The sequence below is a fragment of the Gossypium arboreum genome, unplaced genomic scaffold, assembly GCF_025698485.1.
Source record: "Gossypium arboreum isolate Shixiya-1 unplaced genomic scaffold, ASM2569848v2 Contig00190, whole genome shotgun sequence".
In the NCBI taxonomy this organism is placed as follows: Eukaryota; Viridiplantae; Streptophyta; class Magnoliopsida; order Malvales; family Malvaceae; genus Gossypium; species Gossypium arboreum.
The window spans coordinates 293,100-308,719 of NW_026440309.1; the positions used below are offsets into that span (position 1 = coordinate 293,100).

Sequence of the window (15,620 nt, forward strand, 5' to 3'; positions counted from 1 at the left end):
CATTAAATGTAAAGCTAGTTGCAACTAGCTCTGTAATTGAACCAAATCCTAAGTTACTTATGATTAATCAACCAGTTAAACTTGATAATGATGATGACCATCAAGTGGATGATATTTCTCAACCTCAATCATCCTAAAGAGAGAAAGAATAATTCATTGGATAATGTAATTGGTGATCTAGACGGAAGAATCAAGATTAAAGGTAAGTCAAGGCTAAACTATCATGGTATGGTTGGATTCACATGTTATACTTCCTCCATTGAGCATAAGAAGGTGGAAGAGGAATTAATCCAAGCCATACAAGAAAAACTAAATAAGTTTGAAAGGAATAATGTGTGGAAGCTTGTTCGAAGACTTACTAATTGTAATGTAATTAGAACAAAGTGAATTTTTAAGAAAAAAACTGATGATCTTGGAAACATCACCAAAAATAAGCCTAGGCTGGCGACTCAAGGTCATACTTAGCTGGAAGGCATGGACTTTGATAAGACATTTGCACTAGTGACAAAATCAAATAGCGACAGTATTTGGAACTTATATGGATATCAAGCTATTTCAAATAGATGTGAAAAGTGTATTTCTAAATGACTTTATTAATTAAGAAGTGTATATGAAATAACCTAAAGGATTTGAAAAACCCAAGCATCCTAATCATGTCTATAAACTCACTAAAGCACTCTATGGTTTGAAGTAAACTCCAAGGGCATAGTACAAGAGACTTTCAAGGTTATTAATCGAGTAAAGATACTAAGAGGGAATGTTGATAAAACCTTGTGAATAAAAAAAAGAAGAAGAAGAAATGTATCATTACAATTTCTTAGATTTATGTAGATGCAATTATTTTTTACTTAACTTCTCAATAGACGAAAGAGGATTTTGTACATGATACAATTTGAGTTTAGATGGGCATCATGGGGGGGGGGGGAGTTCCCTTATTTCTTAGGCTTCCAAATCAAGTAGCTAAAGGAAATTATTTTCTTATCTCAAGAAAAGTATGCATGCAACTTAGCGAATAAGTTTTAGATTGGAGAATTTAGGAACTGTAATAGTTCTTATGTCAATTTCTGATAAAATATGCTTAGATGTATGGGAGAATTACAATTGACCCAATTAACTATCGAAGTGTGATTGATAGTTTACTCTACCTAACTACTAGTAGCCTTGAATTTTGCTTTGGTACAAGGGTTTGCGTAATGTATCAACCAACTCTTGAGGAGTTACACTTAAAAGTTGTGAAGATGATAATTCTATATGTTAATTAGACATTAGATCTTGGTATTTGGTTGTTTAAGGATAAAAACATGAGCCTTGTTGGTTTCGGTGATACTGACTAGACAAGTAATATGGATGATAGGAAGAGCATGTCTAGTGGGTATTTTTATCTTGGCTAGAAATTAGTATTTTGGTACAATAATAAACAACCTTTAATATCATTTTCAATAACTGAACTTGAGTATATAGATGCTAGAAGCTATTGTGTATAACTATTATGAAAAAGGCAAATGCTAGAAGTTTTTTTGGAATTGCAATGCCAATTGAGACTACTCTAGTTGAATCAATATCTCAAAGAACCATTTTCTTCACTCAAGGACTAAGCATGATGATACAAGGCATCATTTAGTTAAAGAGTTAGTGGAGAATGGAACCATTGAATTTATGCATGTATCTACTGAGAATCAACTGGTAGATTTATTTACCAAGAGCCTTGAAGTTATTAGGTTCAAAAAATTAAAGAATTTAGTCGGGATGTGCTAACTCTGACTTAGAACCTAAAGAAAATCACTAAAATTCAAATTCCAAGTTTCATTTTGCCTTTTATTATTTTTTGTAAATTTTTTGTTCTTGCTTTTATTTTTAGAAGGTTATTTTTACACCAAAATATTCAGTTTCCTTATTTTTGGAGGGAAAAACTTGCAAAAATTTTAGGTATTTAAGTTATGAAATTGAGTTGTAGTTGCCGTTAAACTCCCTTAACTAATCCTTCAACCTTAAAGAAACATTACGCTACAAGAAACCTTTACTGCTACTACAAGAAATCTATGGCACAAGTTAATCAAACCAACTTATCATGTAATCTTTGAGGAATCTAATTTGAGTTCACTTTCACTTAAATCTTCATTCAGAGAAGAATGACAATAGAACCTTGTGAAGTAACATCTTTTGTGATGCTTTGAGAAGACACCTAGGAGTAGCCAGTTCAAGAAGTTCAGCTAGATGTGCCACTAGTTGCAACTAAGTAAGGCGGTGTAGTTAAACACTATTGGTACTAAGAATGATAAGAATGTAAAAGAAGATGCTGGAGCAATTTTCACTAAGAAAGCTACAAAGAAGTGTTAAATACTTAGATATGTAGAATTCACGTAAGTACCAAATTATTTATAAGACATGTTACAAGTATTAAATAATTTATATATCTTTTGAAAAAAAGAACTAGTGTAACTTAATGATATTAATGTTAAAAACATAGATAAGTAGAATTCGCGTGAGTACTTACTAAGCTTTCGTAAAGCTAAACATGTAGTTTTCAAACGTATAGTGTACAAAAAGTAATCATTTGTGAAGAGTTCGAATGGGACAAATCAAACCACATCTCATCAAAATAAGGTTTGGGAATTAAGTATTTGAATTATGGGCATTAGAGTGGCATGTACATAACTGTTCAATTGGTATAAAAGTGGAAGATAATGCATTAGTTCATACAAAAGTTAAGTTGAAGTAGAAAGATTTTGGGGACAATGTGGTCATGTGTTAGTGAATGAACATAGATGAACATGGGATGCTTTAAATGATATTTTCGTGTAATTTAAGGTTGGAAAATGATTAAGAATGATTGGAATTGAATAGAGTATATTTAGGGAAGTCTTTAGGTGTGTTTAAGCTTGATTTTTGGCTCCCCTACACCCAAGTACCAATACTTGAAGGACTTGTATTGGTACAACATCGATAAAATGCAACAAATGAACAATATTAAGTAGACATATTGGTACCTAGGGGAGTTGTACCAATACAAATGCCTTATTTTACCCTAATATAAATGTTCTCTCACCAAAAAGACTTCGAACAACCTCAGATTAAAGCTGGATTGTAGAGTAAGCTTAGAAATGATTAAAAAAAAGTCTTAAAAGACCTAAAATTAACCTAAAGAATAAATTGAACTTGAATGTCATGTTTGGTACTAAAGTGAATTGTTTGACTTGAAATATTTCATTTCCTGCTTGAGTTTAGGTTTGGGCTCAAGTAAGGGGTGTTACAATATTTCATATTTTGGTTTTAATAATGAACAATAATAAATGTTAAAATTTAATATATAATTAATCAATCTAAAATGTATAATTTGCATTACTTGTATTTTGATTTTGGTTATTTTTTTAGAATAAAAGGATCTTTTATGTTCGTTTTACAACTCATGGAAACTAATTATTTCAAGGTTCGTGATTGTCCTCTCAATAATGTCATCTCCCATGTGCAAACTTGAGCTTTCTCATTAGGGGTGTAAGGTGTCTTACCATTGGCATTTTAATTATGTCTCTTACTTTAATATGTCGGCCTTAATGGCTTTACTTGTTAAAGTCGATATGGCTAGATTTCCTATGTTGTTTGTTGTTATTTAATCTATTAAATGCTCTTTATGACTTTTTTTAAAAATTGATTCAATTATATATATAATAAATTAATCTAATATTTTATATTGAATAAATATAAAATTTATGTAATGAAATAAATGAACTTAAATTGATGTCACATTGATAATAGTGTTGCGGACTCCAAAAATTAAATTGAAATATTTCATGTTTACAATTATAGAAAATCAAAATTATAAATCAATTTATAATTTTTTCCGAACATCAAATTACATTACATCGAAATTCATCTATAATTTTCATATTTATCAAAATCATTTAAGTTAAAGTTAATTGGAAAAAATTACAAAATTAAAATTAAAAGCTGTTAATTACAAAAATTATGATTTACAAGCCTAATAAGTGTTATTAGTAGAGGTGAGCATGGGCGGGCAGAACTTAACTAAAAATTAGGCCCATTTCCTAGGTCGGGCCCGACTCATTAAAAAATGGGTCAAAAGTTTTTCCCAAGCCGAATCGGATAAAAAGCTAAAATCGAGAACTGACTGCCCGCCCATATTAATTTTTATATTATTTGTTATATAATTTTAAAAATATATAATACATCAAAATAAATATTTCCCAAAAAATTAAAATAAATTTTAAAAAATATATATATATACACTTAAATAACACTAAGATAGATGCAACTTAACAAGCAAATATCTCTAGAATAATAATAAAATTAACAAATGTCTTTAAAATAATAACAAAATTAACAATAAAATAAGGTTTATACAAATTCAAATAATAACAACAAAATAGTAGAAATATAATAGTAAAATAGGGAGAAAACAACAAGAAAATAATATTTAAAAAACATATTTTTTTGTCCTTCAGTGGATTCGAGTTGGTGAGCAGAATAAAAATCCTTAGCCCAATTTTTAAGCAGAACTTTATTTTTTAACCAAATCCATTTTTCAAGTTTATATTTTTTTCCAAACCCTCTCACATTTCGGGCGGGCCATCAGGCCGGTCCACGATCAGTTCTAGTTATTAGTGAGAAGAAGAAAATAAATTGTAAGACATTCATTCTATAAAAGGTTAATCTGTTCAAGTTTACAGCCAACATTCTACTCGCTACCCTTTCACCCTTTCCTATCACTGCAAAAAAGGGTCAATTCAGTAATTTAAACTACCACAATCACAATTTCATACGTGGCATTCCCACTCAGCGAGTACCAGCAAGGATACAGACAAGTGAGAAGATAAATGTGGGTGCATTTTAATTTTTTTCCTTAATAACGTTTAAAAAAGACGTTTTTAGAGGAAATAAATCATAATAATATTCCCTCATTTTGTGGTATTTCAAATTTCAAAAAATGACCCAACAACTCTCTCTTCTCCTTTTCTCTGTTAAATCATCGAATCTAAAAAATAATCCAAAAAACCAAGAATCCGATAAATGAAATGGTATGCGATTTTTTGAATCGAGATTCAGGGTTAAGGATAATCTCGAGACCAGTGGCGAGGTTTCTTGATTTGACGGTGTGTAGAGCCATGGGATGTTTCTTCCACTGTTTCGGCGTCAGAACCGATCGTTCTCGCCCTCACCTCGTCATTTCCTGTTCCAAATCCACTGTAAGTTTTTTTGTTTGTTTGTGTTTTTGCACTTTAATTTTCCAGTTTTCTTGTACTTGCGTTTGGTTTCTGGGAAAATTCAGTTCAAGAAACATTTTCTTTCCTAGTCTTTTTCTTTTTATTTTTCTAAAGAGAAGACAAACTTGAATAAAGCTAGCTTCGTTTATTTTCATTTTGGCTGAGCAGGAACGTACTGTTTCTCGAAATAGATTATCGTCTCTTTTTGTTGATGAAGGTAACTATACCTGTATCGGTTATTTAGTTTATTAGTCGATTTAGCTAATTTCAACTAGAGGAGGTACTCATGGGCCGGGTTCAATTAAAAATTTAGGCTCATTTATTTATTCGAGCCTAAAAAATGGACTTAAAATTTTACTCAAGCATGACTCGGTCAGCCCATATTAATTTTTTTATTATTTTTATATAATTTTTAAATATATATAATACATCAAAATACTAAAAATATCAAAATAAATATTTTTCAATAAATTGAAATAAATTTTAAAAATATGTAGACTTAAATAACACTAAGATAAATACAACTTAACAAGTAAATGCTTCTAAAATAATAATAAAAATTAACAAATGCCTTTAAAATAATAACAAAATTAACAATAAAATAAGTTTTATACAATATTCAAACAATAACAACAAAATAGTAATAACATAATAGTAAAATGGTAGCAAAATAAGAAGAAAACAACAAGAAAATAACATTAAAAAACAAAAAAATATAAATTTTTTGTCCTTTAGTGCATTCGGGCCAGGCTAGGCCCGGGCCAAAAATACCTTACCCGAGGCCTGGCCCATTTTTCAACCAGGCCTTTTTTTTGTCCAAGCCTATTTTTCGAGCTTATATTTTTTTCCCAAATCCTTCCACATTTCGGGCGAGTCTTCGGGTCGGGCCACCGTAAGCAAGTTTAATTTCAACATTTCTTTTTTTTTTGTCCCCTCAAATTTGATTTTTCCTTTGTTTGAAAGTGTAATTATTTTGTTTTCTTGTTTTGGTTCTAAAAGAAAGGAGATTCTCCATCCAACGATTTGGAGTCTCCACAAATTAATAAAGGTCTCAAGGATGAGGTATGTAAATCGAGCTATTCGATTTAGATTAGTTGCTTTCTATGTGCAATGCAAATTACAATTCAAATTTCTTTTTCCTTGCCATAGGCAAAGTTCTTTAAATCTTGTGGCACTGTTGGGATCAACCCGATTAAACAACAAGTAAAAAAAATAGAGGAATAAATTGAGAAATTGAACACACAAATTTAATGTGGAAAAACTCTTCGAACGAGGATAAAAAATCACGAGTAAAGATAATTTTACTATAATGACAAAAGAACGAAGAGTATAAAAGATGGAGATAAAAATTAAACCCCGAAAACCTGAAAATAAAGAACATTCAAAACGTAAATACAAAATTTTCTAAATATATTATGAGTTCTAATCTCTAATGGGTGTATTTTCTAATGTTGTAAAAGAGCCTATTTATAGGCTAAATTCATAGGTCAAAGAATAATAAAATAATCTAGACTAATCAGAGTTTGATTGAAACGAATAAACAGAGTTTAAGTGAAAGATTATTTCTTAAATTTGACTGAAATAGGAGTCATACTCAACAAATCTCCACTTTGACTCATATTTTCACAATGTCATCTTTGCCAAAGCCCGCCACAGGCCTATCTTGAACTATGTAGGGAATTAATTGAGTTGAATCTGTGCTTAGAAATTGGAAGGCTTCTAGCCTTCGAATTGTATGTTACCAAATTAAAACTAACTAGAGTCTAATTTTCACGAATACAGTGCCTTAATTTTTCAAAATCTGCACCTAAAATAGAACATCTCTTTAATGAAATAGTCATACCTTTTTTCCTCCTATGACCAAGTTGCATCTGCTCCAAACGAGTTGACTTCGACTCTGTAACGGATGAGGGATGTCCGATTTCACTGATCACTATAGAACCTTCTAGAATATAAAGACTACCTATTCTTTTACCTTTTAACAAAACAAGAGCTCCACGAGATACTTTAATGTGGCTTGACTCGATGTTGACTCTGCATTCTTTCAAGTCTAAAATACTCAAGGAGATCAGATTCTTTCATAAATCAGGTACATGCCTGACATCTAAGAGTGTCTTAATTGTCCCATCGTGTATTTTAATTTTAACAGTACCAATATCAATTACCTTACTAGATGAATCATTTCTCATGCGCACAACTCTACCTTCAACCAAACTGTATGTAGAGAACCATTCTTTATTGGGACACATGTGGAAAAAAATCCCGAATCTCAGATCCATTCAAACGTGAGCTTGCAATTATCGCTCATTGACACTAACAAGAAATTACCACCGCTTTCATCGGCCAAATTGGAATAAGTTACATCTTCCTCGTTACTCTCAGCAGCTATTTTATTTCATAGTTTATAACAATTTGTTTTGATGTGACCTAACTTTATACAATTTTGACACCTTTTGTCTAGTTTCTTTGATACTACCAAAATGGAAGTTTGCCTATCTGCCTTGCTATCCAAACCAAACTTATTGTCGAGTTTGTCTCTACTCAACAAATGATTCTTCACATCTTTAAATGAGAGTTTGTCTCTGCCATAAATCAGGGTCTTCCTGAAAGACTTGTATGAAGGGGGTAAAGAGTACAATAATAGCATAGTCTGATCTTCATCGTCAATATGAACCTCAACGTTCTTTAAATCATTTAAAAGAGTAATGAATTGACTGATGTGATCTTTAAAAAGCTTTTCTTCATTCATACGAAATGTAAATAGATGTTGTTTCAACACTAAACGGTTAGCCAGAGACTTAGTCGCATAAAGAGTTTCTAACCTTCTCCACAATACGGATGAGGTCTTCTTTAATACCTCCTGCAATATCGTATTCATGAGGCACAAATGGATTGCAGAAAAGGCGTTTTCATAAAGCTCTTCCCATTCTATTTGATTTAGATTCTAAGCCTTTTTCCTGATAACAACCTTTTTCAAACCGGTTTGAACTAGAATTGGCATTATTTGAAATTGCCACAGATTAAAATTTGTCTCACCATCGAATTTTACAATTTCAAACCTTGTTGGTACCATCTTTGAACTGACTGATCTATAAAAATTGAACTAGCTCTAATACCTTTTGTTGGGATCAACCTGATTAAGCAACAAGTAAAAAATAAAGGAATAAATTAAGAAATTGAGCACACAAATTTAACATGAAAAAATCCCTCGAAAGAGGATAAAAAACCACAGGCAAAGATAATTTTACTATAATGACAAAAGAATGGAGAGTACAAAAAATGGAGATAAAAACTAAACCTCGAATGTCGAAACCATTTTTTAAGGTGTTTAAAAAACGGCGTTTGACTTTTTGAAAACGAAAACGGGAGTTGCCACCAACCTTTTAAGGTGTGATTGGATCACCTTATAAAACATTTTGGTCTACGAAAATGTGAGAAAATGGATTCGGGAGTCGGTTACATACGAGAAAGGATTAGCACCCTCGCAACGCCCAAAATTAGTACCAAATTGAATAATTTTCTGTCTTAATGTTAAAAGTTTGAAAGAATTTAAAACTGAAATAATTTGAGTTGGAAATTGAGATTGCTTTGCCCCGAAAGAATACGAACATCACATTCAGCACGATTGGACACGATATTCTTAAACTCACGTAACTAAAATCATCTCGTAATTTACAAAATTCATTTAGAAGGATATTTTAAGTATTTGGACAAACAGGGAATCGCAACCTAGCAAGTTAGGGTACTATTTCCCGAATCCCTAAACACAAAAACATTGCCTCGTTTTTTAAAACATTTTTGGGTATATATTTTTTTAAAGCAATGATGCAATCAGGATATAATATTAACATATTACAAGATATCAATAATAAAATATATAATTCATACATTAATACTTCATGCGAATATAACATAGCAAATAATAAATAACAATATACACTACATAATATATACATTTACATGTCATGCAAATAAACATAGAAAATAATAAACATAAAATATAAAATTACATGGTACACAATAATATTTCATACAAGTATGACCTAAAATAGCAACATAAATATCAATTTCCATGTAAATATATAAAAACAATAAATAACATAAAAATACAAATAATTTATGAGATAAAATTAACATACTAAAACAATACTAAATAAATAAAAATACGAAAATAAATCAACAAATTATGAACATATGTAAAATAAGTCAAAAAATAAAGATGAAAACTAAATACCGTTAAAAATAAATGAGGTATTAAAAATATTTAAATATATATATAAATAATAAAGGAGAATTTTAAAAAAATGGTTAATTAATTAAAAAACTATATGAAATAATAATTTAATATATATTTTATAAAAATAATATTATATTAAATAGGAACAAAACTTTATAGTAAATTTTAGAATATTACATAATATACTAAATATTTAATAATGATATATGTATTATTTAATAATAATTTACAAATTTTAAAATTATACATAATAATAAATAATAAATAATAAAATAAAATAATATATAATAAAATATATAAATAAAATATAAATAATATAATAAATAATACATAAATAAAAATAATATATATAATAATTTTTACATATATAAATAATATATAAAATATTTAAAATAAATAAATTATATATAAAAAATTAAAAAAGGATTAAAGTTAAATAAAAATAAAACTCTAGGTTAATTTTAAAATAATAAAAAATTTTGGACCTAATTGAAACGCATGCTAAAATCCGGGGGAGTCACTGGGCAATTAGCCCTAATCCCAAAAACGACGTCGTTCCCAAAATAAGTTTTATAATGGCCATTAGGACTAAATTGAAACAAAAATAAAAGGTTAGGGCCAAATTAAAATAAAAATAAAATGAAATTATAAATATTAAAAATGCAGAAGGATTAATTGGGCAATTAGCCCTTCTACCCAAAACGCGCGGATCCTCCCCAGGTCATGGGTCAACGCGCGGATCCTTCACTTAAACGACGCCATTTTAGTGCTTATTAAATTAAGCAAAAATGACACCGTTTTTATAATACTATATAAATCAGATTTTGGCCCAAAAATTCATTTTTAAAGTTGGTTTTAAAGGAAAAAAAAACTTGAAATCCTCTGAAAGAGGAGAAGAGAAGAGCCTTCTGGGCTCCGGCCTTCGTCAGGCCAAGCTCCTGTCATCGGGCTGCACGCGCCTACGCGCCACACGCGTCGCCGTTCATGGCGGTTGGAAGGTTAAAAGCCTTCATTTTTCCAGGCGAATCACAGGTAATCTCTTCTCTTTTCTAAATACTGACAATTTTTGTAAAAAACAATTCATATGTGTTGAACAAAAAGAAATAAACTATAAGGAATGAAATATGTAACTAAAATCACCTTTTTCCAAAAAGAAACTGCTCGTATTTCTTTCTTGTATGTATATATGCGTGTATTTGTTTGTATCTATGTAAAAATCCTCCCTATTACAGTGAAGATATTCGGCTTTTATAGCCTCTGTTTTTTAAGTACAAATTTGGTGTGTTCTTCTGTTCGATTCCTTGCCATATTTGCTGTGTATTTCTTTCCCTTTTTGCTGGTGACGACGAGAAAACCGGCAATGATCAGGTGCTGATGATGGTGCACTGGCGCACCGATTACGGTGCGAGATGAGAGGTCGCTGACTACGGCGTGATGATTAGGATCGTGCTTGCGGCACGAAGGTTTCTGGAAACCCTAGGGTTTCCTGATTCAGTTTAGGCATTGGGCCTTCTTGGGCCTCGCTGATTTGGGTCTAGTTTGGATATTTGGGCTAAAGGGTTTTAGGTGTAATGAGGTTCAAATGTGGGCTACCGGTGTGATTTGTAAATGGGCCATAAGTAGTGCTTCAATTGGGCTATTTGTAAATAGACTGTAAAAGAACTTTTATTATTTTTTGGTTATTTTATTTTATTTTATTTTTTGTTTATTTTACGGGCCGGGCAAATTTGGGCTATTACAGCTGCCCCTCTTTACTTATTACTATGTAACGGGAATAGAGCAAAGACTATAAAAGGACCAAATTTGCCCGGTCTTATCAGATCCTGACTTCATGGTCCTCAATCTGCTCTTTGCAAACTCAGAGACGCTATACTGATACTTTGACCTGCTCTCCATCTAATACAGAGATACCAAATCTATCATCTTCGATCTGCTTTGATGTAAACACACAAATGTTAGATTTACTATCTTCGATCTGCTCCGATGTAAACACACGAATGTTAGATCTGCTATCTTTGATCTACTCCCCGTTTAATACAGAGACGCCAAATCTGTCATCTTCGATTTGCTTCGATGTAAACACACAAATGTCAGATCTGTTATCTTCGATCTGCTTCCCGTTTAATACAGAGATGCTAAATCTGTCATCTTCAATCTGCTTCGATGTAAGCAAACGAATGTCAGATCTGTTATCTTCGATCTACTCCCCGTCTAATACAGAGACGCCAAATCTGTCGTCTTCGATCTGTTTCGAATGTCAGATCTGCTATCTTCGATCTGCTCCTCGTCTAATACAGAGACGCCAAATCTGTGATCTTCGATCTGCTTCGAATGTCAGATTTGCTATCTTCGATCTACTCCCCGTCTAATATAGAGATGCCAAATCTGTCATCTTCGATCTGCTTCGATGTAAACACACGAATGTCAGATCTGCTATCTTTGATCTGCTCTCCGTTTAATATAAAGACGCCAAATCTTTCATCTTCGATCTGTTTTGATGTAAACACACGAATGTTAGATCTGTTATCTTCGATCTACTCCCTGTCTAATACAGAAACGCCAAATCTGCTTCTTCGATTTGTTCCCCGTCAATACAGAGATGCCAAATCTGCTATCAGTAATCTATATTGTCCCCTAAAGGACATAACCTGTAGAATGTGTATGTGCTCATGTTTAATGATTAGGATGCCATGATCGAAATGAGTCAAATGCTCCTAATTAGACATATTATGATGCAAAATGTTATGAAAATAACTCCTATTCCGAACGTCTTTACTCATTCATCTATCAAAGTTTCATCTTTATTTTACTCGAAGCATCAACCATACTCTGCTCGTATGCTTTGAATCAAATTGGTCCTATTATACCATTCTTCGAATGTTACCTGCTGGAGATGATCCTCTCCTAAGATTGAATTGTTTGAATTGTCTAATCATCCTTTGGACTGAAGAAGAAATTTTTTCGAGTACCTCCGACCCTCACTCATGGGAATTCTTCAAACAATTGTTCTGTTTTAGTTTCTCGTATTATCTAGAGATTTCCAGAGTAATATGCAAAACTTCGTTTGTAAAAATATTTAGTTCATCAATCATTATTTCAATGCAACACACTTTATGAATAATAGAAGACGAATAATTTGATCTTGAGAGTAGTTAGATAAATCATCAAAAATACAAAAGGAAATTAATCTGAAAACATATCTTTGAGAAGAAAAAAATCCAAAGATAGTAAACAGGACAAAAATCTGATGCCCTACATATCACAGCTTGGGCTTCTATATACAAACTCCATGAAGACTACTTTGAGTTTAACATATGTTTAGAAGATCCAAAGTACTTTATTGATGCCCAGGTATGCAACACACTCCACTACTTGTCGAATCCGGTATAGCAAGGTCATTGCATGCTTTCCAAAATTTGAGCTGCCCTTTCGGGTTTTCAACTTAAAACCCCCTTCGGTCTCAAGGCGCCCTTTGCGGGTTTTCACCTTGGCCTTTCTATTTTTTTTAGAAGTCTCAAAGCACTCTTTGCGGGTTTTCGCCTTGGCTTTCCTTCTCTTTAGACAAAGTATTTCTTGACTGAGTCTGAATTCACTGGATTAGGCAAACTCTTCCCATCCATTTCTGTCAAAATTAGTGCACCACCAGAGAAAGCTTTCTCCACAACATACGACCCTTCCCAATTCGGTATCCATTTTCTTCTAAAGTCCTTCTGTATGGGAAGAATCTTTTTTAGTACAAGGTCCCCTTCGTGAAATTATCTTGGATGAACTTTCTTGTCATAAGCTCGCATCATTCGCTTCTGATACATCTGACCATGACGAATAGCCCTTAGCCTTTTTTTTTTAATCAAATTCAATTGATCATACCGCGATTGAATCTATTCTGCTTCATTCAGCTTTATCTCTGACAAAATTCAAAGAGAAGGTATTTCCACTTCAATGGGTAACACTGCCTCCATCCCATAAACCAACGAGAAAGGAATTGCCCTAGTAGAGGTTCTGACAGACGTTCGATAGGCAAAGAGTGCAAATGGTAATTTCTCATGCCAATCTCTGTAGGTCTCGGTCATTTTTCCCACTATCTTCTTGATATTTTTGTTGGCAGCTTCCACTGCCCCATTCATTTTTGGGCGATATGGAGATGAATTATGATGTTTGATCTTGAATTGGCTGCAGACTTCCGCAATCGTGCTGTTATTCAGGTTCAATGCATTGTCTGATATGATCCTCTCAGGCATTCCATACTGACAAATGATTTTTTTCAAGAATCGACTTACTGCCGACTTGGTAACACTAGCATATGAAGCTGCCTCTACCCATTTCATGAAGTAGTCAATGACCACGAAAATGAAATGATGCCCATTCGAAGCTTTTGATGATATTGGCCTAATAACATCTATGCCCCACATGGAAAAGGGTCATGGAGAAGTCATAACATGCAAAGGTAAAGGTGGTACATGAATCTTGTCCCCATATATCTGGCATTTATGACACTTCTTGGCTTAGCTGATACAATCTCCTTCCATAGTAGACCAATAGTATCCAAACCTCATGATTTGCCTTGCCATTATAAAGCCATTAGCATGTGTCCCACAAACACCTTTATGTACTTCTTCTATGATTTGCCTGGCTTCCACAGCGTCAACACATTTCAAAAGCACCTGATCTTTCCTTCTTTTATAAAGGATGTCCCCATCTAGTACATATTAGCAGGCTAACCTCCTCAAGGTTTTTTTGTCATTCTCAGTTGTCTGCTCAGGATATTCACAATTTCTCACATACCGTAATATATCTTGATACCAAAGATGGTCATCCTTTTCTTCTTCTTCGATGTTACAACAATAAGCTGGAACCTCAGAAATACTCATCTAAATTGGTCTCACATCCTCTTTTTTATTTGCTTTAATCATGGAAGCCAATGTTGCTAAAGCATCTGCCCTCTGGTTTTTATCCCGTGGGAGATAATTGAAGGTGATGTTATCAAACTCCTCAAGTAACCCCAAAACTACCTTTCGATAATTAATCAATTTGGGGTCCCTTGTCTCCCATTCACCTCTAAGCTGGTAAATTACCAACGCAGAGTCTCCATATACTTCTAGGGTTTTTAATTTTTTACTCTTTGGCCGCTCGAATCCCCATGATGCATGCTTCATACTCAGCCATATTGTTCGTGCAGTCAAAATCCAATTTACATGTAAATGGATAATGATCACCATTTGGGGATACTAAGACTGCCCCAATTCCATTTCCTACCACATTGGATGCGCTGTCAAAGTTCAACTTCCATAGATATTCTTCAGTAGTTGCCACATACATCAACTTCTCATTGGGGAAATCAAAGCTCAATGGCTCATAATCTTCAAGAGCTCTGCTAGCGAGAAATTCTGCTATCGCGCTTTCTTTTATAGCCTTTTGACTCACATAGACTATATCAAACTTCGAAAACAGTACTTGCCACCTTGCCATTCTTCTATCTACGGCTGTTGACTCCATCATGTACTTTAATGGATCAAGTTTTGAAATTAGCCAAGTCGTATGATATAGCATATATTGCCTCAACCTTCAAGTCGTCTAGATCAAAGTACAACACAACTTCTCAATTGGCGAATATCTCATCTCACACTCAGTGAATTTCTTACTGAGGTAATATATCTCCTTCTATTTTCTTCCTGACTCGTCATGTTAACCAAGCACACATCCCATAGAATTACTAAACATTGATAAGTACAGAATTAATAGTCTATTTGGACTGGGTGAAGATAACACTAGAGCATTTAACAAGTATTGTTGGACTTTATCAAAGGCATCTGGCATTCCTCATCCCAAGTACCTTGGTTGTGTTTTCTAAGGAGGAGAAATATATGATCACATTTCTCAGTTAATTGTGAAATAAACCGAGCGATATAATTCAACCTTTCAAGAAAACCTTGAACTTCCTTCTGAGTACGTGGTGGAGGCAGTTCTCGTATGGCTCTAACCTTTTCTAAGTCAACTTCTATTCCCTTTTCGCTGACAACAAAGCCTAATAATTTCCCCGACCTAGCTTTGAAGGTGCACTTTGCCGGATTAAGCTTCAACTGAAACTTTCTCAATCTTAGGAACTTCCTCAAGACTTCAATATGCTCCTTCTCTATTCGAGATTTGGCAATCATGTCATTAACATA

At 32.8% G+C, this 15,620-nt stretch overlaps 1 protein-coding gene across 3 annotated transcripts; it reads left to right on the forward strand.

Annotated features, from left to right (window-relative positions):
- Positions 1-4,869: 4,869 nt before the first annotated feature.
- On the forward strand, positions 4,870-11,138 carry LOC108472302 (protein JASON-like). Of its 3 annotated transcripts, XM_017773807.2 has the most exons (4): positions 4,870-5,201; positions 5,388-5,436; positions 10,318-10,488; positions 10,825-11,138. In XM_017773807.2, the coding sequence occupies exons 1-4, from the start codon at positions 5,031-5,033 to the stop codon at positions 10,878-10,880; spliced, it is 447 nt and encodes a 148-aa protein (XP_017629296.1). In that variant the 5' UTR covers positions 4,870-5,030; the 3' UTR covers positions 10,881-11,138. The 3 variants fall into 3 exon arrangements, 2 of the variants coding, with proteins under 2 accessions (XP_017629296.1, XP_017629293.1); XM_017773804.2 differs by lacking the exon at positions 10,825-11,138 and having other exon boundaries at positions 10,318-10,696; XR_008278715.1 differs by lacking the exons at positions 10,318-10,488; positions 10,825-11,138 and adding an exon at positions 6,219-6,535 and having other exon boundaries at positions 4,870-5,436.
- The last annotated feature ends 4,482 nt before the right edge of the window (positions 11,139-15,620 follow it).